Source organism: Rhinopithecus roxellana, chromosome 9 (assembly GCF_007565055.1).
Source record: "Rhinopithecus roxellana isolate Shanxi Qingling chromosome 9, ASM756505v1, whole genome shotgun sequence".
In the NCBI taxonomy this organism is placed as follows: Eukaryota; Metazoa; Chordata; class Mammalia; order Primates; family Cercopithecidae; genus Rhinopithecus; species Rhinopithecus roxellana.
Genome location: NC_044557.1, coordinates 132,114,683 through 132,141,290, shown reverse-complemented (window position 1 = coordinate 132,141,290; position 26,608 = coordinate 132,114,683). Strand labels below are relative to the sequence as shown.

General features: G+C 38.2%; 1 protein-coding gene across 3 annotated transcripts in view; it reads left to right on the top strand.

Annotated features, from left to right (window-relative positions):
- The window catches only part of C9H8orf34 (chromosome 9 C8orf34 homolog), a 475,930-nt gene extending 466,899 nt beyond the window's left edge, over nucleotides 1-9,031 (top strand). For all 3 annotated transcript variants that reach the window (XM_030937845.1, XM_030937846.1, XM_030937844.1), the window contains 2 exons: nucleotides 5,874-5,933; nucleotides 8,243-9,031. In XM_030937845.1, coding sequence (XP_030793705.1) covers nucleotides 5,874-5,933; nucleotides 8,243-8,250 — 68 coding nt within the window. In that variant the 3' untranslated portion in view covers nucleotides 8,251-9,031. The remainder of the gene's footprint in view (nucleotides 1-5,873; nucleotides 5,934-8,242) is intronic.
- Nucleotides 9,032-26,608: the final 17,577 nt, after the last annotated feature.

Genomic DNA, 26,608 nt, shown 5'->3' with positions numbered 1-26,608 from the left:
ATATATTTTAATGGAGAGCTAATTGAATAATAAATTGAGAAAACTGACACATAGCCTAATGTCAGTCTTTGGGGATCTTTGAGGTATTGCTTCACCAGCTGGAAACATCTGTGGCCAATGGCACCTTTGCCTAGTTTTGCTTGAGCCTGCTGGTCTCATCCTGCCTGCTTGGTCTGGCAGGCTGTGCTTGGCTGATGCTACCCTCCCAGATCCCATGCCTGTCAAGGTCAAGCCAGGCACAGAGTAGTAAGGGATGCATGAGTGAGTGGGCACAGGGTCTGGCTGCTGCACACAGCCAGGCACGCTGGCTGCAGGAGGGCAGGCAGCTCCAGGCACCAGCATGGGTGTTTGCTCCTGTGAGGCTGCAGCTGGACTAGGCATACTACAAGCAGCTTCTGCTGTTGACACTGAAGAATGTGTTGGTGCCTGTAAGCTTGGAGATGCCAGGAACCACAGAGCCCCAAAGAGGGTGTAAAAGCCCTGACTCAGGGAGCTCCTAGGTCTGGGGTCCCCGCAGGGCCATAGCTCTTCTCTCCTTCTCGTAGCCCACACGGTGGTGAGTGAAGGGCATGTTTCAACCCTGTTTATGTTACAGTTATTTCAGTCCCACTATCTGGGGGTTGAAAGTTCTTGTCCTGCATCCAGGAACAATGAGGTACGCATACAACTGGAGGGTGAGTAAGGTCAAGAAGTGCTTTATGGAGCAGCAGGACAGCTCTCCAGAGACTCCAACTGGGTAGCTCCTTTCTGCAGGCAGGTCATCCTGACATCTGCTCAGCTCTCACCTGAGAGGAGACCCACAGTGGGTAGCTCCTCTCCACAGACAGGTAGTTCTACATTTGACCAAGTCTGGCTGAGTCCAGGTTTTTATGGGCTTCAGAGGGGAGGAAGTGTGTACTGACTGGTCCATCGGTGGGCCCAGGAGAAACATCGTAAATTCTCACTCTGGTCTGCGGAACTGGCAGCCCAGCCCCCAGGCTTCAGTCCATCCACAGCTTGAAGGTAGGACTTTACTGGGGACCCACCCCTTTCTGCCCTGGAGCATGTTTGCCTCCTGCCACCATCAACCTGCCATTCATGGTGCTTATGGCACCCAGATTGTTTGTGCCATAGGGCTCCTGTAGGCCCTCACTGAACTGCCCTCAGCACTCCCGTGCTTGTGGGTGCTCAAAGCTGGGAGGGGGCTGAGGCAGCAGGGGGCTGGCATGTCAGCACTGCCCCAAGTGCATGCACACCCAGTTGGGTTGTGACAGTGCCCAAACTGAGCCACAACTTTGCTCCAAGATCGGAGTGGGCATCAGGAGTCGGGGAGAGGCCAGGCAGTGAGAGCAGTCACTTCTGAGCCTGCAGAGGCAGGTGATCTTGCTGGGCCCCCAAGAGCACAGGGATGCCTGGGTCCAAAGCCGTGACTGGGCAGCTGCACCTGTGCCCTTTGGGTGGGGCTACCACCCTGGCAACTCAGACGCAGGCAGCTTCCACCTTTTCCCAGCTTCCACTGGCTCCACAGAGTGCAGATCCCTGGCCATGCCTCCCCTGCTACAGCTGGTGTCTTTGCAGCAGCTGCTCCAGATGGTCTGCTGCTGCAATCACTAATGTTAAATAGATCCACCAAATCTCTTTTAGGGAGATATTTAGAATTACAGTATTCTATTTCTCCTTAAAGCCTGTTATGAGCCATTAACATTTTAAGGCTTATACAGAAACAAACGCATTTCTGAAGGAGGAGGAAATGGGACAGAAGTAACATATATTAAATTTTGATTCTTACGTGCCATGTGGTGGTATCTTATTTAATCCCTGTGACAATTTATTGTATGGGCATTATTAATATGATTTTACAAACCCAGATTTGTTAAATATTTTTTCCCAAGAATACAGAATTAGTAAGTGCAATTTAAATTCAAATCTAGCCCAAGACCATATCCTCTACTCTGAAATTTCACTGTGTCCCTAAAAGCTAAATAAACCTTTCAGGGTGGGAGGGATGGGTGTAAAGATAACATCAAGAGAGGAATGATCTCACTCTACACTGAAATAGTTTTAACATAAAGAAAACACTATAAAATAAGAAAATAAGGGAAAACAACATATAAAGAAACTGAAGTAGTAATACATTTGAGTAGAAAATCTGCTTTTAATAGAAACTTCAACTTGATTTAGTTATATTTACAGTGTTCCAAATTATTATCTACAAGCAAAGTCATCCAGAAAATTAAGGGAGCCATATATGATAAACATAAAAATTAGAATTTTGACAGAATAAAATAAATAACATCTAGTAATTACATTAAGTATGTTTTCAATCCCATGGTAAGCTATTAAAAGTACAACAACTGCTCAAAGCATGCTGCCAAATTTCTTCAAAATGACTTGTTTTGAAATGTTGACTAAGTATCTCAAAACTGTATATCATCTTTAGTATAATTAAACATTCTTCAGACCAAAAGCATAGCTTTTTCTTGTGTTCTTAGACATAAATTGTATGTGACTTTCTCTTCCATATTAGGACACATAGGATTATCCATTTGAAAACTTAAAAAAAAATTTTTAAGTTTCTACCACTTATATAAGGCTTTATAGTTTATACATCGCTTCTACCTAATTATAAAAAATTAGCCTATTAAGAAAAGTTTAATCTTAAAATCCCTATTTTTCATTGTAAATGTTCAACAAATAATAGATATTTATGCATTCATAATTTTTTTACTTAACAAATATTTAGTGAATCAACTTCATGAATGAATAAATGAATAAATTTATTTCAAATTGGTTATGTAACTTTTAAAGATCACTTGAGAAGTGGCCACACCTAAGTCTCTATTTTATCTTCTGTTTATTCAGGGAGGTCATAACCTCTAGAAACACAGATACATGCATGTAATAAGTGGTTTGTTGATATCTGATAGAAAACAGGATGTGTTCAATGACATATGTTCAATGTGCTGTTCTTCTGTAGTAAACATAGTTTACCAGCGTTGCAATGAACATGGTGCATCAACATAGAATTCACTCTAATCCCAACACGTGCTTTGTCATGCATTGCCTTAGGAGATTGATTTTGCTATTTCTCTCTGAAAAGACTTGTAGCATATGATGTTATCCTCAAGAAGAAATAGTGTTCTAATCCATAATATTATGTTTATTTTCAGAGTTGATGGCCACTCTCTTATTTGTTGCTTCCCCCATCAAAGCTGCTTCATTTCTTACATTCCCACAAGTATAGGAAATAATGGGCTATCCCCAGTATAGGGGAGTCTACTTCAAAAGAGAAGGAAGCAGTACCAGGCTGAATGCCTAGTAATTTCCATGCAAGAAAAGCCTTATGACAGAGTTTATTTCAGAAACTTGAAATCAGTTAATTCTGTTTTTGATTCTCTGTTATCCTTGGCCACCCTCCTTTGCCCCATACTCATCAAAATAAAGTCTTAGCCTGAACTTGTATTGTTGAATATTTTCCAGATCTTTGCACCATGCTCTATGGGACTGGAACTTGATTGGCAAATTGATTGTTCTTCGGTGGTATTAAAATAATACTTTATATGTTTTTTTTTTTTTTTTTTGGTCTTATTTGAAATGAGTACCTCCTAGAAAACACTGGGTCCCTGTTAGCCTCCTCCAGAGGAAGCTGTTGCTTCTTTCCATTGCTCTGTGCCAAGCACCATGAGTTAGCATCAACATTCTACCTAAAATTCTTTTTTTAAGGCTCCTACCATTTATTGTTGTTCTGTTCTCATCCTGGTCACTACAGTCTTACCAATCACTTTTCTTCATTCCTGTGAGATGCTTACATCTGGCTCACTATTTTCCTCTCTATCACAACTATTTTCATCAGAAAATTTTAACTCCTACTTGGGTGACTTATCCAATATCCTGCCATTATAATTCCTTGCTTCTCAAATCTAGTTATTCTCATAGGCTGTATATATATTTTTCTTATCAAATGTGAAATAGTATCCAACTCTAAAGTCTCACATTACTGTAATCTGCTATCTGTCACAAACCTCCTTCCCTTAAAACTCCTCATTTTCTACTAAACCTGCACTTCAGTCTTGTTTTGGTACCCAGACACTTGATTACTTGTCCACCTCTAAGTGAGTAAGACCACAGCTAGTTTATCCTTCACTCTAAGGTCTGTGCTACACCGAAACAGTGATGCTCAAAGTGGAGTTCTCAAACCAGCAGTATCAGCATCAACATCTCTTGTGAATTAGTAGAAGCACAGTTTCTTTGGGCTCCATCCTAGATCTACTGAATCAGAAACTCTAATATTGGAGCCCAGCAACCTGTGTTTTAAAAAGCCCTGTGGCTGATTCTTATACACTCTAAAATTTAAGAACCACTAATACAGAGCATGAATTCAACCACTCCCTTGCCAGCACCTTTAACATCTTTGGGTGGCAAAGAACACTCGAACATAAATAGATCATTATTTTATTTCAAACCCTCCCATGTATAAGATTTCTAACAATTCACCAAGTTCTCCAGCTGTATCCAGCATGTACCTTCTATATACAACCTCTACCTTCAATCCAAATATTCTTTTAGTTCGTATTCATCTAAATTTTAATACTGAAAAATGTTAAATGCCCATGGCTTGATCCTTCCAAAGGTGTTTTGCTTAGAACCATCCTCTGTGAAGGATGCTGAGCAATGCTAGCTTCCTCAAGATGACCTATACAGGAAAGGGTGAAGAGAAAATTTAAACTCAGGTCTAGCAGAATATAAAATCCATGCTTTTTTTCCATTTTGCTGCAGAATGTATGAAATGACAACCAAATCAATAAGCCATTTCATTCTAGTTGAAGTAGCACTTAACCAATGAATGCTTTATAGGATTTTTAAAAGTGAGTGTTCTGTAAAAATCTGTTATAAAATAACTTTGGTAAATATCAGGTTAAATCATTTTCCTTAGCTTAGGACTTCTATGAATGTTTAATGTGCTGTTGTATATTTTGATCCTTAAAAAATCAGATATAGTATGATGTTGTCCAAAATTATTTGACCAATAACCATTTGTTTGTGAATCATCTAGATTAACATCTTGTAGGGCTAGTGTTCCAAGAGATGCTGTGGAAACTTTGAACTTCATCTATTTCCATTCTTTTCCAGACAAGTGGAATTGGTTATCTTTCTTATTTCATCTGCTTTCACCCTCTGTTTTATTTTGCCACTCTTTTGAACTAGAATAGTCATGCCCCATTTCCCCACTAGGCACTACTTTTTCCTTCCTTCAAAGATAGTCTTATATTCTTCTGCCTCAGGGCTGGGTTCAGAGGAATCGCATTTAGCCTATAATGCTATGAACCAGACAATATAATGTGTTTGCATATATATGTGTACACACATATATATACACATATATACATACACAGACACACACATATATATACTGCCTCATGAAATTATATAGCTTGATAATATGATAGTAATTTATAATTTTATAGCATCACAATAAGTAGCATGTACCTGTCTGGGGCTGAATAAGCTGTGTTAGGGGAGCAGTCTGCAGAGCAGACCATGGCTTTCCTGCCTAACCCACCCTGGGCATCACAATTATGACTGCAATTCTTATGGGATCTTCACACAGACTATATGCATATCCAGAACACTATCTGGAGGGGCATTTTGCCTTAGATTTTATTGGAAAAATTACCAGAGGTTTAAGTGGAAAATGACTGAATAATGGAATGAGGATATACATACTACTAAGCAGTTAAAATTTAGAATTGCAGCACACTACATACTATAAATATGGTTTTGATATTCATTTCAATTAATCTTCACTAGAAATTGGTTAAAGTGCTAGGGAATGGTATTTAATCAATGCTTTTTTTCTGGCCTGGCATATTATCTCTGTTTCTTTCATTGTGCAGGTTCTGCAGATCTTCTTCTTTGCGTTCCATGCTCTTCTTGTCCTACACTGGTCTACTCTGGTATGTTTGCTCAGGGCACTTAATATCAATGTCAGGTAACGATGGGTACCTTCTAAAACTGCTCAGGATTTGTATTAAAAAAAATACATAGTTCTCATGACCTCTAATGAGAATAGGATTTTCTCCAAGTAACTGCATAAGATTATAAGATTTCCTGAGAGAGACAGACAGAGAGAGAGAGAGTGTGTGTGTGTGTGTGTGTCTGTGTGTGTGTGTGTTCTATAGGTTTTGGAGTTCTCATTTAGTCTGCATTCTCCCTTGCTAAGGTGGGAGGATGGGGATTTTAAACCCTTTCTCCTCGGTGGGAAAAAATAGTATCTTCTAGATATATATGGGCTGAAAAACATATTCTCCCACATATAGGCCACGGACTCTATGATGCTATTATATATCCCCTGCAGTTATAGGATCTCAGAACAATTTCATGTCCATGAATATGAGGCTATTTTATGAACTGGATACACAAAGATAAAATATAAATCACTTTGTCATCTCTTAAGTATTTTCCAGAGAAAACCAAAGGTGTTGAGCTTGTCCTTACCGCTCACATAATCACAGAATATCAAACTGGAAAGAATTTAGAACCAGCCACTCCTTCCCTAACTAATGCTCGCCTTTTCTCTGCAGTACCCCTGCCAGTACCCCTGTAGTACCCAGACTCTACATAAACACCTTGAGTAATGGGGAGTTTACTGTTACCCTTGTCTGCTCATTTAATTTTGCTCTGCTGTAATTGCTCTTGACTCAATAATTCTGCATTAGGACATTACCTGAATAAATAATTTCTTTAATGTACTATGATATAGCTATCAGAATGTTATGTTCATTGCCATATGTTTTATAATAAAGCATGAAACATATTTTACAAGAAAACATGGAAAGCATGTAAAAAATAGAAACAACCTAATAACCAAAAAAGAGATTGATTAGAAAAATTATAGCAATCTGTACATTAGAAAGCTATGAATTCATTATGAAGGATGAGACATATATTAAGGATATAGGTACAGAACGATCACATGGTTCTCTTCCTCAGCCTGTCAAGTGCGCTTTGTATGATGTACAGGCATACTGCTGTTCAGTTCAAGAGCTCTAACCAAGTAAATTGTCACTCATGTGATTCATATTTAAAACCTATAATGGATCAGTAACTACTGTCAGAGAATAGCACATGTCATTATCATGGGTGATACAGCACCAATCATAGGTTTTCTCATCATGGAACTTACTAAATTGTGGAGAAGACACACAGTGAACAGCTATTTACAGAAAAATGCTGCTGATGATGATTATAGAAGTATGAGGATAAGTATGCACATCAGGAGAGTTCTGTCTTGACTAGTAGTCAAAGGGTCAAGAGAAAGTAATGTCTAAGAGGGAGGCCTAAAGGAATGAAAGATGCAGTTGATAAAAGAGTTAGCTGGGGTTGGTTGGAGTAAGTTAAGCATTCCAGATAAACAAAAAGTGTGTGCAAAAACAACCAGATTCTCCCTCTCTTTCTCTTCCTCTCTAACTTTTCTCCCTCTCTTGCATCAAATAAATATTTACTGAGCAAATGCCACACACAAAGCATTATTTCAGGTCCTGTGAGTAAGATGGAGATTGAAGGTCTTCCTTCAAAATGTTTATGGTCTACATTGGCAAATCAAAAACATTAAATATAACTATGACACAAAGCAGAAAAAACATGTAAAATATGCTAGAAACATGACTATTTCCCTTGCCATTTATATTAGTCTGTTTTCACACTGCTATGAAGACATACCCAAGACTGGGTAATTTATAAAGAAAAGAGATTTAAGTGCCTCACAGTTCAGCATGACTGGGAGGCCTCAGGAAGCTTACAATCATGGCAGAAGGCAAAAGGGAGGCAAGGCACCTTCTTCACAAGGCAGCAGGAAGTTTAGAAGTGCCAAGTGAACAGGGAGGAACTCCTTATAAAACCATCAGATCTCGTGAGAACTCACTATCTCAAGAACAGCATGGGGGAAATCGTACCCATGATTCAATTACCTCCACCTGGTATCTCCTTTGGGATTATGGGGATTGTAATTCAACACGAGATTCGGGTGAGGACACAAAGCCTAGCCATATCACCATCTAATGTGATTAGAATTTTATACAGATATCAGATATTGATATATAGGCTGCAAATATGATTAATAGAGGTAATATTCTAATGTCAATATCCTTGTAAAAGTTCATTGCAATAGAAGAAAGCATTAAAATCGCAATTTTTCTTTTTTAATATGCTATAATGTAAACATGTTATTAAGCACATTTTCTTCTGTTTCATTTCTCCTCTGCAGGTTTGTGAAACAGACAGAAGAAGTTGCAAGTGGTCCTTAAAGAAATTGCAGTTATTCAAATCCTTATGTATAGTTCTAATTTTATTTACTATGTGTAATCATTTAGAGAATGGTTATTTTTATAATCTCAATAATAAACAAGTACTATTGTAACCAGGGGGTGCCCAAGTATGTAATCAGAGAACACTAATCCTGGCAAAGGATTGTGAGGTCGTCAGGAGGCCAGCTGCCTTTTGGCATGGTTAGTGTCCTGGGTTTAGATTACTTTATACATAGTTATTAAGATTAATATTTGATATATTAAATATTGCCTGATTCAAATAACTTTGCTTAAAATTTTTCTGTATTTTAACTTGTCTAGGGTTTTCTACTTCTTCTATTTTTATAATATTTTCTCATTTTTTAGATTACTAAACATTATACTTATCCACATGTGCCAAGATGTGCCATTTAGGTCTCTGCAGAAATCAGCTGTTTGGTATCATCACCTGCCATATATGTTGTGTGCAGCAGCAGTAAGAAGTATATTCTCCACCACTGCTCTTTCTCATGATTATTTTCTCCATTCCTATTAAAACGAATAATTGTTATGTTAATTCAATAAAGCAAACCAATAAGGAATGAAATGCATGACCCAAAACATAGAAAATGAAAATCGTTTGACCATTTATGCAATTATTGAATCCAATTAAGATGATCCATTTTAAATTTAATATATGCTCGCTTTTGGAATGTGTTATGCATTGATGCTAAGTGAATGGATCTAAGTAAATCTATTGATATCTCTACTGTCTATTTTATTTTATTTGTCTTAATCTAAGTTTGCTTTCTGTTCTTTTATGCTTTAAAGTAATTTAAGCTTTCATAAACTTAAATTACAAAACTATATAACAAGGAACTATATCAAGGAAACAAATGTTAAAGGCCAGAGCATGGATAAAGAATTTTTAAAAATTCAGATTGTATAAATTAAGTCAATTCCCTAAATCAAATAATGTAACCATCTTTCTTACATTAACATTTTCTTGTGTATAGAAACTCATGTGACACATTTTTATAAAAGTGTTATGTTTTATAGGTAGGAAAAAGGAAGGTTTAGAAACAGTAAATTTTTTAATCAGAAAGGAGAGAAGGCAAGAAAGTAAGTTTAGGGGACCAGAACATTCTTCTATTTAAAACTCCTCGCCATGAGGAATATTTCTTCAAAAAATGTTTAACTGAGGATCCAAATGCTTTTTCTATTAGAAATATTCTTTCTTTAAAATATGTCACCCCTAATGCTTTCATCTGAGCTGCACTTTCCTCCAACCACTGCCTGGTTGGTTTTCGTCCTCCTCTTGCTCACTGAGCTTCTCTTGGGAATAGTCACCCTACTAAGTGCCTCATCAGCCTCAAGAGTCAGATCCCCCAGGATATCAGGATGTGTATTGCTGAAGGTGCTGTCAAAGATAAAGAAAACCAGGCACCAAGGGAAGTGGTAAAGACAAATTTTCATTAGTCATAAACTATTGCAATAGAGAAGTAGGTCCAGTGTGAAGTGAACTGAACTATGATTTGTGCAGAGGTGGCTAGGACTCATAAAGGAAGGATGAGGAGCTAGGGATGGGGAACAGCAGGGACTCGAGCAGAATCAGGGAAGTGGACATTTACAAAATGTGAGAGAGTGGGGTTGGTCCACATGGAGCCATCTGGGTTTGCAAACTGGCATTTATCAAAGTTAGATTCCTACCCTCCCTCTGAGACTGGGAGACAGGGACCCTATTCAGGAGTTGGCTGGAGCTGGTACAAAACAGTAAATTGTTTTGCAGCCCTGAGCTTTCTCAGTCAGGAACTTATGGCGCTGGAGTCATCATCCTAAGGATATGCCCTTGAGCTGTTAGAAACCATGTTAGTATTTGTTCACATCTTTGAATGTGGGGGATGGGGGTGGATGAAATTGTTTATGCTGACATTGTGGTTTTAGGCCAAGGTTGAGGGTTAGTTGAGAAGAGGACTCAGAGGAGCTTGGCTGGTGTTTAGTCAGGGAGAAAATCTTCATCAACGGCTATGAGGCAGGGCACACACGTGCACACACACACACACACACACACACACACACACACACACACCAATCTCTGCTCTCTTTTCTTTGTCAATGCCTTTAACCATTTCCAGAGGCCAAGGCCAGAGGTCAAGGTCAGTGAAGAGCTAAATACCAAATCAGGAAATTTCTCCAGGTTGCTTGCCAATCTTTTGTTTCAAATGTCACACATGAAACCTGAATCTCTTGGCACCCCTCTTGGCTCCCGTGACTCTTTTTGCCTCTTTTGGGTTTCTTAACATAGCTCCAGAGTTACTATAATGAGACTTGAAAAACCTTCACTAAAAGGGCTTCTCAAAATGTTCCTCCAATTACTTCAGTATCACTGCTGTGAACAGATGACTTTGGACCCCATGTTATGCTATGGCCTCTGTGTGTCCCTGGAGCTGGCTGAGGTGACTTCTGACCTTCTGGACCTGGAGGCCATCACAGTCTAGTAGGGGAAACACACATATGAGCGTATAATTTAAATAATATGTTGGAGTGTGCAGTGACAAAGACATTTACAGTCCAGACGACTGTGGGAGCATAAAAGAACAGTTGTGAATACATCTGAGACCTGGACTTGGAAGTAAGTTGTGGGGTGTGTAGGAAGTCAAAGAAGGCTTCCTGGAAGAGATGATGCCTCAGCAAGTCGTTTAAAGATGAGAGAGAGTCAATGGAGCAATGAAGGTAGGTAGGAGGGTCTTAGTGGGAGCAACAGAATAAACCCAGTACAGATGTCTGAGCGGCCAGAGTGTGCATGGCAATGAGTGCAATAGATGCATGACATTTATTACTAGTGCAGATAGAGTGTGATATGATATGGTAGTTGATGGGTAGAGAAATGAGCAGGGATTGGGATGAGAAAATTCTCATATGCCACCCCGTAGTCTTCAACTCTGGCTGTTCAGCAGAATCCCAGATGCTCAGGCCCCACTCTCTGGGACTGAGAATTCAGTTGGACTGAGAGGGATGCCAATCATTCATATTTACGAAAAAGCTTCTCACTTGATTCTAACGAATAGCCAAGCATGAGAGCCATAGCTGAAGAGAGCTACCAAAGATTTTCAGCAGGGAAGAGGAGAATGACACTATTGGACAAACAGTTAGATGAGCTCACCTTGGTAGCTGCAAGTAAAAACGCAGTAGTAGGTGAAACAGGAAATGGGCAAGCCTAGAAATAGGCAAGCCTGGAAATGGGGACACTAGTTAGGAGGCTGTTGCAAGAGTTAACATAACACAATGAAGGTCTATTTAGGTTTGTATTAGCGCAAACGATGGTAAAGGTCTAATGGTTGTTGGGATATTCCAGAAACAGGGAACAGATAGAACCAAAACCCATTTAAGGGTGGTTCTTGTGGAATTGGTGCACATAGAAGGGAAGGGTAAGGTAGTTTTCAAGAATGCCTCTTGGGTCTATGGCTTGGGACTGGGAGTGGTGATAGGACAACAGAAAAAAAAAAAAAAAAAAAGGAGATTTGGTGCCGGAGATGTTAACTTCCATGTAGGTATGTTGAGATGGAGCTACCTAGAGGACATTTGATCTAAAATGTTCAGCAAATATGGGAGCCAAAGTGCAATGCTGAAGATACAGACATGTCATTCATAAGCATATACGTGTTTGTGAAAATGATGAAATTTATGCACATTGCCTGAGGAGAGCCTATGGCTTGAATAGATGTAGCCTCTCTAAGGAATATCTAGGTTTAGAGGTCAGGAAAAAGGAAATGGCAGAAAAGAGCCAACAAAAACGTCTCCAGAAAAATAGAAAAAAGAGAGAAGATGTCATAGCTAGGAAGACAATAGAAAATCATGATTTTATGCTCTTTTCATAGAAATTTTCCCAGTTAGATTCAAATCTCCATCTGACACTGTATGTACTATATTCTTCCTAAAATATACTCTTATAAAAAAGCGGCATATTCTTCCTTTAGCTGGAAGGCCAAGAAAATGTTCATCTTGGATGGACCCTCTAGGAATGAGAGAGGCAGGAACCGTGACTATCCTTGTATGATATCAGTACCAGGGTACACCCAGACAGAGAAAAGAGAAAGGTCTTGTGAACTGACTATTGCTCTTCATCTCCTTAGAAAAAGGGGATACCTCATCCACAGAATGTCAGATCCCCCACTCTGCTTCATATAACACTTATTCAACAAATACTGACTGAACAGCCACTATGTGTCTACTATTGTATTAGATTCTGGGGATCCAGCAGTAGTAGGACATACACAGTCCTTGCATTCATGGAGCTGGGTGGCTAGTGTGGGGACAACACTGACAGTCAGTTACAGCAAATCTTAAGAACAAAAGACAGGATGCTAAGAACCCACACCTGAGGACCATCTCATCTGCTTTGCAGATAAAGAATCTTGGGCTTTGGTTACCCTGTTCAATCTAAAGAATGAGGTTTATTTAGTTGAAATTTAGGAAGATTGAGGAGAGTTGGGAATAGGTTCGAAGAAAGGAGGTGAAGAATATTTTGAGAGAACAGCCTATATCGAGATTCAGTTACATAGATGAGCATGGCATATCAGCTGAAATGAAATTTGAATATGGCTGGAACACAGGGAGATGCACGCTGTTGCCAAATAATGTAGTGGGAAGTTAGTAGCAGCCAAACCATAAAGGCTGTTAAAAGCTATATTACATTCAGAGGGTAAGAGAAACACATGGATGTTTTAAGTAAGTAAATAGCAGGAACTGCATTTTAGAAAGACAATTCTTGGCTCCACGGTGGAAAATGAATCGTAAGGAACAAAACTAGAGGCAGGGTGAATGGCTAGGGTACTCTTACAGTAATCAACATTGGAGATGCAGAACTGCGTAAATAGAGAAATTTAGACAGTGAATTGATTAAAGATGGGAGGGAGGAGTCACAGATAATGGTGAGATTTCTGGCCAGAACACCTGGCAGTGAAATCTGTTTAGAATGAGGAGAAAATGTTGAGTTCATTTGGGGACATCTGAAATTTAAAGAGACTGGAGCCATATCCAAGATTCTAAATGTCATCAACATAAAGACCGTCAAACAGTGCATAATAGAAATCAAGGCAATAGATAGCATCACCCAATGAGAGTCTGCAGTGAAAAGAGATGTCTCTGGAACATACCGGCACTTAAGAGACCGAAAAAGTGCTTTCTAGAGTAAAGATTTTTTGTACACTTGATAGAGTGGGTGGCCCACACACTGTTTCTAGGAAGCAGAAGGTCAAAATCCTTGCACTTTGAGGTCCCCGGTTCGTGTAAGCACAGCTGGATTTCAGGGGAAAGACAGGCATGTTCATTTGTTCAACAACCTTTAGTAGTCTGGTTTAATGAGGCTGTAGAAATTTCCTGTGGGTGGATGAAATTAAAAAAACAATTCCACGTGAGTAGGAGAGGGGGATGTAAAGAACTTAGAATTTCCCTTATTTAGAAAGTAAAGGTAAGGAATTGTCAATTTGGGATCTTTTCAGTCAGCGTGTGGAAGCATCTGCTTGGGAATTCCTTTTTCTTTAGTTAATAGTGATGAAGGAACAACTAACACATTTAGGATAAAGCTTGCAAATGACTCCTGCTAGTTTATCTCAGTGTAGTTTTAATTTGCAACATTTTTATTCATCTTCCCTTTTGTCTACAACTAATCGACCATGTTTTCATTTGGTTATAAGGACAATAACTTTTATTAGCTGCTGAACTCAAAGTCTTGTAAGACACTACTTTGCAGGAGAGGAAGGAGCGTCAAGCATCCCCTTGGTCCTAGGCACAGAGCTCTTCTTATGCTGCAAACTGTGGCTTGTTCACACTATAAATATTCGTTAGCTTTTCAACTTGCATTTGGCCCTCTTACCACTGCTCTTACCGATTATTTGTTTTTGTAAAATTTCTATGGTGGCTTTTTGTTAATCTGTGTCTTTGATGTTTACAGAGTCTGTCTCTGGAGAGCTAACATAAGTGGATTTGGGTATCGGGGGAAGTTATGATTTGGCAACTCTTCTCACTATTATAATTATTTAAAATATGCCTGAAAAACTCCAAGTGCTACATGCAAAACTACAATAGTAATGTGACCCCATGTCTGAAAACTATAATTATTACACAGACATTTGCTCTAAAAAATTGCCTAGCAAATGACAGGAGAAGCACATGGCTTTGAGGCTGGGCAGTGTACATGGCTTCTTGTGGGGAAACAGCCAACTTACGGCTTAAAAATGGAAGCTGTAAAAGAGCTTACATCTCATCTGGTAAACTGCAGTTTTCTGGCATAGTACATTATAACCGTATCTGAAGGGTCCTTTATAAACAGTAGGTATTTGAGGTAATGACTAGCCCAAAGTTTACCTCACCATCTGGATTCTTCGAAAAAGAGGAAAATTGTGCTTGTGGAAATTGTTTTACTAGATATTGCAAAATATTTTAGGCTATAGGTAATTAGCATATATAGGAAAACTTCCTTACAGCATAATCAGGATCACATTATCAATAGATTACATTGAGCCACCAAAATGTGTGCTTCAGTGTTGAAAATATTCATCTTGTATAGTTATCTTGTATAGCTTGAGTAGGTTATCAGCCAAGATTTTAACATCTTTTATATATTTGTTGTTTGAATTCACTGTGAAATATTTTATGCTGAAGATCAGTATTCTGATCTTTATATCATTCTTCACTTCTTCCTGGAGACATCAAAGATTTCTCAGTCTGCTGTAACTATACATTACTAGTTCTGGCCAATGGCCATCAGTAGAAGTCACATATATCACTTCCAGTCCAAAGCATTTAGGAGAAGTATGAGTTCTCTATACTATCTTTTCTTATATTGCAGGGATCCTGGATGTTACCAATTGAGATGGCAATATCTAAAGATGTTTGGGTTCATGTTTGTGTAGAATAGAGCTCTGCTGACCTGTATTAAACAGGTAATATGAGTGAGAAATAAACCTTTATTCCACCACTAAGGTTAAGGGCTTATTTGTTACTGTAGTACAGTAGGCTTATTTTGAGTAATATTGGATCAAATGCTCTACTTGATTTAAATGATGGATCCAAAAAAGGGCAATTCTAGATCATGTAATTTAGGCTTTGTAGACACTCTTGAGTTTAGAGAAAACATAACTGATCATGATCCTTTTTAAAAAACTGTCTATTGTACATTGAGAAAACTAGATTGCAATTAGATAGATTCATAGGTAGATTAAAATGTTCATCTAAAGTAAGTCTCACCTTGACTTTATTATACCTAGTCTAAATTTTTTATTTATGATCTCAAGTAATTTAGCACTTGTGTACTTAACATCTAGGCAAGATAGTCCAATTATTGCATTTAGGATTATATTTCATAATCTATCTGTAAGTTTGGGTTTGAATGATGCTAGAGCCTCAAGATAGAAGAAAGTTTCAGATGGAAAATAAGGGAGTTCACTTCTCAAGGCTGTGAAGTTTATCAAGTGGAATAAAGAGGATGTTATATCTCCATAGGTTTTATGGAACAAATTATATAATTTCATATGCAGTACTGATATGTTTTAAACTTATTTTCTATCTTTGGTTTATTCGTGTTCCAAAAACAGAAACGTACACCTCAGGAAACTCTTTTGGTACTGACAGTTGTAAAAGTCATTGGAAAATGAAGTCTACATAGGAAATCTTTCCCAATTATAGCCAGATTTAAACATATAGCTTTCATATTAGAAGGAATGTCATTGTGCCAAGACATATATCAGTTGAAGGGAAAAAGCAGAGGTAGTGTGTTATAGCAACAAGACCATGTGGTTTGTTGCCACATATGTATGTTTGAGCAATTGCTTCATTCCTTTGACGGTTTGAAGCCAGCCATTGACTTCTCCTCTCTTGCTATGAAAGTCCTAGATGGCATCTTCTTCCAATAGAAGTCTGTTTCATTTACATGGAAAATATGTCATTTAGTGTAGCAACCATCATCAATTATTTTAGCTAGCTCTTCTGGATAACTTGCTGCACTGTCTCCATCAGCACTTGCTATTTCGCTTTGCACTTTTATGTTATAAAGACAGCTCCTTCCTTTAACCTTATAAACTAACCTCAGCTAACATCCAACTTTTTTTCCTGCAACTTCCTTACCTTTCTCAGCCTTCACAGAATTGAAGTGCTGGGACTGTTTTCTGGGTCAACCTCTGACTTAAAGGAATGTTATAGTTGGTTTGATCATTTATCCAGACCATTAAAACTTTCTCTATATCGGCAACGAAGCTGTTTCTCTTTCTTATCATTTATGTGTTCACTGGAGTAGCTCTTTTAAGTTCCTTCAAGATTTTTCCCTTTGCATGAACATCTTGGTTGTTTGCTGCAAGAGGCCTAGCTGTTGTTCTGTCTTGTCTTCCGATATACCTTCCTCATCGAGCTTAATCATTTCTAGCTTTTGATTTAAACTGAGAGACTTGCGACTCTACCTTTCACTTGAACACGTATGGGCCATTGTAGGGTCATTACTTGACCTATTTTCAATACTGCTATGTCTCAGGGATTAGAGAAGTCCTAGGAGAGAGAGAGAGACAGAGAGAGAGAGAGAGAGAGAAGGGGAAACAGCTGCTCAGCAGAGCAGTCAGAATATACACAACATTTATTAAGTTCACCATCTTATGAGTGTGGTCCATGGTGCCCTAAAACAATTACAATAGTAATGTCAAAAATCACAGATCATCAAAATAGATAATAATGAAAAAGTTTGAAATATTGCTAAAATTACTAAAATGTCACACTGAGATAGAACATGATCACACATGTTAGAAAAAAGGTGACGACAGACTTGCTTTGCAGTAGGCTTGCCATAGACCTTCAATTTGTAAAAACACACAATTTCTGCAAAGTGCAATAAAATGAAGTATGTTTGTACCTAATATTCTTAAGAAATGACTGTGGAAATGCAGATATCTAGAAACTTGGGTCTTCAACATTCTCTGAGGGTCTAACAATTAGAGACGACCATTTTAACCAGAAAACTGGCATTCAGTTTAAGTGTCAAATTTTTCAAAATACCCTACTTGACTGTGACTTCCTACTAGCCTCCATAGCAGCCAAACTACAAAAGCAACATAACACTGGAGCATGCAGGTTCAACTTAACAAGAATCAACTTGTACTTGTCATTCTTCTAATTCAGGTTGTTCTAGAAACGAGCTGTACCATCTAATCACTTGGGAAGATTTTTTAAACATTTCCAAGGCTGGGGTCCGATCCCAGAGTAATCAATCCGAATATCTAGTAATCAATCCGAAGCCTAGGCATGGGTCCTTGTAAATTCCTCTCAGGAGATTCTTTTTTTTTTTTTTTTTTTTTTGTTTTGAGACGGAGTCTCGCTCTGTCGCCCAGGCTGGAGTGCAGTGGCCGGATCTCAGCTCACTGCAAGCTCCGCCTCCCGGGTTTATGCCATTCTCCTGCCTCAGCCTCCCGAGTAGCTGGGACTACAGGTGCCCACCACCTCGCCCGGATAGTTTTTTGTATTTTTTTTTAGTAGAGACGGGGTTTCACCGAGTTAGCCAGGATGGTCTCGATCTCCAGACCTCGTGATCCGCCCGTCTCAGCCTCCCAAAGTGCTGGGATTACAGGCTTGAGCCACCGCGCCCGGCTCAGGAGATTCTTATATGCAACCAAGGATGAGAAACACCACAACTTGAAGTTCTGTTAATGGTGATATATTGAGTTAAAGAGTTTCAAAGATTCCATTTGCTTTGTAAGCAGAAGTTAAACATACCTATAATTTTCTTCATGAAACAAATTTGCAATTGCACATTGTTAAATAACTTTTAGTGAAATTACTATTTTTTTTTTTGTTAGTAATATGTATTGAGGGCTTTTCAAATATCAGCAACTTCCCTAAGTACTCTATGTGCATTATTTCATCTAATTTTTATGGTGGCCCTTGGAGGTAGCACTATGATTATCTCTATTATATAGATGAGACAAGTCTGTCAAAAAGAAATGTGAATTAACTTATCTGGGATGGTGCAGTAGTTTTCAGGGTAGATCCATGAACCTAGAGACTCAAAAGGTCTTTCTACTCTGTTTTAACCTGACACGTGTGTGCCTTCCATAGTGAGCTGACTTTATTATAACTTCATGATGTGTAGTCATGGAGGGATTTATGACCTGATGATTCGGGACATGAACTTTGAGAGTATGTGGTGCTGCCCTTATCATACCAGTTCTGTTTGTAGCTCCTTGTTCTTTCCCTTGGGTAACATACAGTGATAAACTGATAGTCTCAGTCACTTGGCTCTGAGAAGCCTCTTCCGTGATGGTGTCTAACTCATTTTGTATCCTTAGGGGTAGGTCTGTGTTTGTAATACTCTGGGCATTAATTAAAAACAAATAGCATTAAACCAAAAGGTCACAGTTGCAAAGTGGTGCTGGGGGATGCTGCTCTTTTGTCAGTTGGGCAGCACAGCAAATGGGGCACCAAGAAAAGGAACAGGTTGTGATGTTAAGAAAGCTGCTCTGATGTCCATAAATAGATGAGTCCAGCCAGGCATCCTGAAACCAGGGCGTCTGCTGATTGTACCTTCCATTGTAGCCTGGGGGCATTTTGTTTTACAAAATAAATTGGGAGAAGTTTAATTTGATATGCTTAGTAATAATAAAAGCTACCCATATATTTAGTGCTTACTGTGAGACAAGGCTTTTACTGGGTGTTTTATATGCACTGACTCACTTATTTCCTTGCAGAAAATCAATCTGTTATAATTGTCCTTATTTGATGAATGAAAGGATTAAGACTTAACCTTCTCAGTAATGCCCAAGCCAAGAAGTAATGGAACCAGAGTTTGAATCCCAATTGTCTGATGTGTGAAGCCAGGGATGTGGCCACTAAAGTCTAGCCCCCTTCATTAGTGCATGTAAGTGCCTTGGCTTGGCCAGAAAGAGTAAGTGACCTGATGTACAGCAAACCAAGGTCTGGCCCCAGTTTTTTCACCCTTCTGTAAGAGCCTACTCCACCATTTTTCACTTTGATAAGGGCAAAGCTGGATAGTACAGGATTCAAAATAAATATTTATGATTGTTCTCTGGTCTTTAGAGAGAGAATTCCTGCTCTTTTTTAATTCTTTAATTCAGACTTTTCAACAGACTTTAAATATATGTACAATTCCAGGCAGGCCAAAGTTGCACAGGTATTCAAAGGCCAGCCATGGATAAAGGTGTGGCAGGTACCTTCCTGGAAGCCAACAGGCCAAACTCATTGCTGGGCAGAGGGATTCCCACGTGGTGCCATAGCAAACAGCTTTGAACATTGATGGGTCTAAGGAAAGAGAGACCATGGCTAATCCTGGCACCTCTCCCAATATAGTACCTCATTCCCTGACATTCCTGGCTGCCTCTATTCAGTCACACATCTTTTCTTTCTTTGTTTATTTTTTTGAAAATTGTAGTAAAATACTCCTGTGCTTCTGTTTCCATGTGGAAGCTAATGCTGCATTAGAAAGAATCTTTAACTGAGAAGAGGGAATGGCAATCTTCATCTATGTCGACTCCTGCCATTCCGCTTTGTTGGATGGGTTTCTGCTCTGGGAGGAACATCTTTGGCAAAGATAGGATAATCAAGTTGTCCCTTTGTTTTTTTAGCTTCATTTCAACGGAACAGATAATCTTCAGAGAACAAATAAAATGCTGTATATGTTTTGATACAAGGCATGAGAAACACACCAACTTTGCTTTCACGACAAGTTGAAGATCTTCATCTGCCAAGTTGATTGGTGCCAAAAGCAGGTTTCTGGTTTCTTCCCAGAGATCCTCATAGGAGCTGACACAAGCCAAAGTAATAAATTCATGGCATCAGCTCTGTATCTCTGCGTTGACATCTTGCTGAGTGGAATGTGAAGGGATGAGAAGGCACAGGGGAGCTCAAGTTGGTCTGAACTACACAAGTCCCTTTGCCATAAAAATCAAACCAGATCTTTGCTGAGAGTTGAAATCACTGGTCAAATTCCCTTCCTGTTTTCCTTTGCATGTACTTTGTTTTGTTTGCCTGATCCTTTCACTTCGTTGTTCTTGTGGAATCGGAAGTAAAGCAATACCACAGAAGAAAGTGAACCCAGCCTGTGGCGTCCCTGATTGAGCCAAACCCAAGAAACATTGGAAATCTCCCTTGCCAGCTCAAGTTTGTGAGATTTCCAGCCTGATAGCCAGACCAAAGAGGTTTGGAGTGACGTATGCGCCTTCTCAGCATGAAGCCTTTGCAGAGTTTGTGTTTATTATTTCACTCATCTGTCAGCGACATTGATTTTTTGGGTTAACCTTTCTTTTTTTTCAGAACTGTTAAGTAAATATACTTCCAATAATCCAAGAGATATAGCATTACAAAGCGTGGAATTTTTTTACTAGTTCTTTTCCCTCTAATAGATATCAAAGTTCAATCATAATCAGTCTATATTTGAGATTCCATCTTTGTTAAATATCCTTAGACTGATAAAAGTACCAGGGGGTAAGGATGTGTTAAGGTCAGTTTTAGTGGTTTGTTAGTAAATATTTAGCACCCGTATCTTCACTAATATAAAGCCCTGATATCGCCGATTCTAAGCTACCAAGAGGTTATCACTGACCACACGATTGGCAAGAGATGTGCATAATAGGCTCTTACCAGGTACTTTGAGCTGGCTTCAGCACACTGTTCACATTGCCCCTGGCTTTGTGTGGCTGATACACGGATACACTAGGTTCCTTTCCCCTCTCGCCAGACAAATGGGGAGAACTAGAACATCATGACTCTATGCAGCCTATATATTGTCTGTGGGATCACTTACAAACACAGTGGTCTCTTGGTTATCAGTTGCAGTTTACAGAAAATTAAAGGAAAACCAAAATATATGCTTTTACTCCTTACTTTGGATAACTATGAAAAAGCTGGTTAAACATTTCCAGTTTAGAGCAGTGAAAGTGAACTATGTAAAGTTAAAACAGGGCTAACTTATGGTTTGTTCCCTAGTGCAGAGGGTAGGAGATATAATAACTCTTAGATGTCGGTAACTCCTATGGCCACACATGTGCTATACACCCCAAATTTAGGCCAAACCATGTACTTAGTGGCAATTGTCTTTACTACTGTGTCAAATAAACTTACTAAATCCTGACCTAATAATATTTCAGTCCTATTAGCCACAAGCCTGCAACATTTCTTCTTACCATCTGAAGTTTCTTGAAGTGGAAAAAAAGGATGTTATGACCCATCTCTTAGCAATAGTCCTGTATTACCAACCTGCTATGCCAGATAATATTCCAGCCTCTTAATGTATTATCCCTAATCCTGGTTCAACCATGTTAGGTAAAGATTATCTTTGTTTTATAAATAAAACTGAACCCAGAAAAATTAAGTTGCAAAAGTTCACACTAATAATTAGAATAAGGCTGGAGTTTACAGGCAGATTTCTCTGAATAAAGTCTCTTAGTGTCTTTCCAAAAAGGCGCTGTCTTTTGTGAAGAGAAAAGTTAAAGTATGTTTACTTGTATAAAGTGCTCCTTTAGGCCAAACTCTAGGTCAAGAACAAAGATGCCAGTCGTTGCCATGGATCTGGCAGCCTTTTACAAAATAATCAAGTCTAGAGGGGAGGAATTCAAAAGAGTTCTGAGTCAGTGGAGGTTGCCCATTGAGGGGCTCGAGCCCACTGATGCACTGAGCAATTAGAGCCTCTCCACCCCAGCAGCTTCTGGAAGGCAGGGCCTGCTACTGATATACTGAGGCCCAATGTCAGAGTAATATGAGAAGGAAGTAGTGCCATTAATCTGGAGCCAGGTTTGGTCTGAAAAGTACAGTATTGCATACCTCAGAGTCAATGACTCATCACTTATACTGAGGGGAGGCGAGGCTGTGTATTTTCAGCTCTAGGGGAAGCACACAGGCTTGTGGAGCGGCCGTGAGTCTCTATGAGCACTCCAAGTACTAACAACATTGAGTGATGACTCAGTGACATTAAATAAAGGCAAATGATTATGACTTCTGCTGCCTAATTTTTTTTCAATTACCATTTATTAGAGGTCAGTCTACCTGATGTGAGAGGAAGAGCTTATTTTTGTGGATGTCCTCTTTGAGTGACAGCTAAAGAAACTCTTGTTCTACTGAACACAATTTAGTAAATGTGGGGGGTAGAAAGAAATCTGAACAAGGACTCACCTTTAGAACTCAGATGTAGTGTTATCGCTAATGTATTATTTTGGACAAGTGACATAGTTTGAGTTTTTACTTCATCTTTAAACTAGAATTAGTATTACTTATCATGGTAATCTAATAAGACATAAATTAGTTACTATATATTCAAGTACTTAAAAAATACTGAAAGCTATGAGACAAAATTGACATATTAATTGAATATGTGCTAGATTCTTATACACTATGAAGAGACATGTCATAATCTCTGACATCAAGGACTTGACAATTTTGTTAAAAAGAAAGAATCCAAATATTTTAGATGTTAAATGACATAAGTGATAAATAGTATCCAATTACTAGAAATGTCAGGTGGTAGTGTGTAATTAATTTCCAGATGAAATTAATTGCCTCTGACAATTCTCATAGAAGTTCAGAGGAAGACAAAAGAAATCAATGAATTCTAAACCATTTTTAAAATAGGAAGAATTTGAGTAGGTTCTAGGAAGAGAGAAAAACATTGATAGGTGAAGGGCAATCCAAAATGTGTGAGACAGGTGCTAGGGACTGAATTATGTTCCACTCAAATTTATTTGTTGAAGCCCTAACTCCCCTCATCTCCACGTGACTGTATTGGAGATAGGGTCTGTATTGGAACTAGGAGGTGATTATGGTTAAATGGGGGCACTGATCTGTTAGAATTGTCCTCATAGAAGAGGAAGAGACACTAGAGGTCCTATTTGCCTGTGAGGACACAGTAAGAAGGCAGCCATTTGTAAGTCAGGAAGAGAGCTCTTACCAGAAATCAAATTCTGCCAGAACCTTGATCTTGAACTTCCCAGCCTCCAGAACTGTGAGAAAATAAATGTTTGTTGTTCAAGTCACGCAGTCTATGGTGTTTTGTTACGGCAGCCCTACCTGACTAAGACAATGGGAACCTTGCAAATAAAAGAGAGGATGAAGGGATGTGCAATACTCTTACAAATATTTTTATTGACATTTTGACCAGTAAAAGTAGATAACATTTGAGTTGAACATTTAGAAAACTATAGAGTGAAGAAGACAGAGAATAAATCAAGGCCAACTTGATAATGATGTTGAATGCAACTAAGAAGTTAATACTTTATTCTAAAGAAAATGTGAATGCACCTTAGGTTTTTGAATAGGAGAATTATGAAGTATGAAGCAGCACTTCAGCAAGAATGTTTCTATAGGAGTAGGAGAGAGAAATTTTTAAGTGCAGAGAGACAAATTAGAAGGCTGTTGCAATAATACTTTGACAGTTTAATGCTAGGTAAAAGATCATTTTCAATTTATATCAAAAGTGAGCTTTGTAGCTTGTAACATTTTTGCCTTTCTGCCAAGAAACTTAACAAACGCAACAATTAGCTCCATTTTTTTCATTTGTTTCTCACAGCTTCTGTCTTTTTTAATAGTTCTATTAATTAATTCAATGAATGTGTATTAAAACTTTCTACATGTCAACCTCTATTCTAGATAAACAAAATAGCCTGCTTCTATTAGTTTATATTCCAACAAAGAGAGACAATAAACATAATAAAAGGTAAGCTATATCATATATTAAAAGTATATAAAATTATACACCATATAATAGACTCCCTATAACATGAGTTATATATCATGCAACTATAATATGCCTCTAATATATATTTCAGAGCTTTTTCATACTTTCTATGAAAAAGTAGAGCAAGATAAAGGGAGTTAGGTAATGCGAGGAGTAGTTTACAATTTAAAACATTTTAAAATGGTCATCAGGGTAGGCCTTACTGAAAAGGTAACATCTAAGCCAAGACTTATACTTTCATCTCATATCATAAGTTGAAATGAACATTCTTTTTAAAGATGAAGGTTTTAAATAATACGTAAAAGGAAGATTTCTGTAGGTGAGCATACATTGATAAAGGTCTACACCAGTGTTAAGTGGCAGTGAAAAGAGATCAACGTAAGAAAAGTTGTTAAAAATTATTGGCAGCTAAATGACTAATTTATCCTTCTTTTTTCTTGCTCTCCATATTTAGAAAGGTGGCTGAGGTTTCAGACTTTAATGAATGAGAGATGTACGGCTTCATTAGCAGGGCTTGTGGTGAATGATGGTAGTGTAATGGTGAAATCTATGACCCTTGCTGAAACCAACTCAAAAGAACAAGAAGAAGAAGAAGAAGAAGAAGAAACACATAAAAAGAGAATTCTATTTGCAGTGAACATAGAAAATAGCTACTTCTCCAAACCACGATCTGTAAAGAGTATGCCAAATACTCTGTAATTCAGATGAATTGAGAAAGGTTGACAAAAGCCAAAATAAACAAATAGCTTCACATCTTTAGTGAGGTATAGAATTCTCTAAAAGTGAGAGTCCTAAGGGAGTGTGGGTGGCCTGAAGTAATAAACATCCCTGTGGGATGTAGATTTCTTTTAAATCTTTGCTTCCAAATGGGAGAAATGATCTGAATGTGAAATAAAGGTAACAAGAAACAGAAAATACTAGCTCCGGATCAACATCAATTAAGCATAAATTACATAAATTCAATAGCCTAGCAGAAATAAAACACAGTGCTTAATTTTGAACTATGCAACCTGCCTGGATAATCTGTTCACTTCAGTAGAAATGTGCCCTCTAGGCACAGGATGAAAAGGATAAGATGACGAAGAGTTTGTGGAAACACATCTTGTTTAAAATTGCCTAGAGCCCCAGATTACTTCTCCTGCTTCTCTGTAAATTATTCTCAAGCAAATCGTAGAAATAGAGTTACATCCATTTAAAAATGAGTAATAGGACCTTCACTTCTGGACAATGTTGAGCTCATATACTTTGCCCATTGTTTTAATATTTTAGGTGGGAGGATAAAACCATGGACAAAGTATATGACAAAATGATTTTCAAGCTATTAGACATTAGGCAATGAAACATACTGATCACTGAGGGCCAGAAAACAAACAGGGGGAGCCCTACAATTGTCTCAGTCTGTTGCCTAAAAATGTTTCCAGTTTTTAGACAGTGGCCTAGGCAAGGAGTACCTAGGCACAATTTTCTCATTTCTCTGGACTGAGGAGACGGGGCTGAAAGTCTAGGGAGGTCCAGAAAGCTAGAGTTTCCAGGGCAAAGGACAACAGACAGAAGAATTTGAAAGAGAGAATTCCAAATATTTTTAGAATGCTTCTCTCAAGTCATCAGCTGAGTACTTATCTGCACAGTCGTGTAAAGAAACTACCTAAGGCCAAGAAGAGAGCCATCCAAAAGGATTAAGAGGAGCATTATTTGGTGCTCCCATATGGCTTTGAATATTTCCTGTTCCCACCAGAGTGCCAAATTTCATAATTAATTGCATTAGTAGAGCACTCAGAAGGGTTTTACCACTTTAGTGGGGAAAAATTAAGACGAGACTATTGCTATTATCCTTTTTGCTAAAGGTTAAAATCAAGACATGAAAGGATCAAATTATTTGGAAATAGCTGTGTCCCAGAACAAAGTATAAGAATATTTAAAGGATATAAATACATCAGGACTCAGTAAGGTAAAATTTGCAATATTTATTATCCAGTTAAAAATTATCAGAATGTCTGAGAAGCAGGAAAATGTGACCCATAACGAGAAGTAAAATCAATCAATAGAAACTGAGTTAAGAATTATAGATTTAATAGACAAAGATATAAAAACCGTTATTATAACTATTTCATACATCATATTAAATTGATGCAAAAGCAATTGTGGTTTTGTCATTACTTTCAATGGCAAAAATCAAAATTACTTTTGCAGCAACCTAATGGAAGCTAGAGGGAAGATAGAAATGTTAAATAGAGGCTTAGAAAATACAGAAACTGACCAAAATCAAACTTCTGGATGAGAAAATGACAATGTCTGAGATTGAAAAATACAAAATAGGATTAACATCTTTTTGAAAACTCACAGAAATTAAGATTCATAAACTTGAAGACATAGCAATAGGAACAATTTCAAATGAAACACGAAGAATAAAAAATAATTAACAAAGAAAAAGGAATGGAAGAGAAAAAAAGGAAGGCAGAAATAAGAAAAAGAAGGAGAAAGAAGTATTGAGTTATGAGACAATTTTAACAGCTTAATATATGCATAATTGCAGTCCCTAAGAGAAAAGAGAGATGAAAAAGTAGATGGAAAAATATCTAAATAATACCAGTTGAAAAATTTCCAAGTTGGATAAAAACTATAAGCCCAA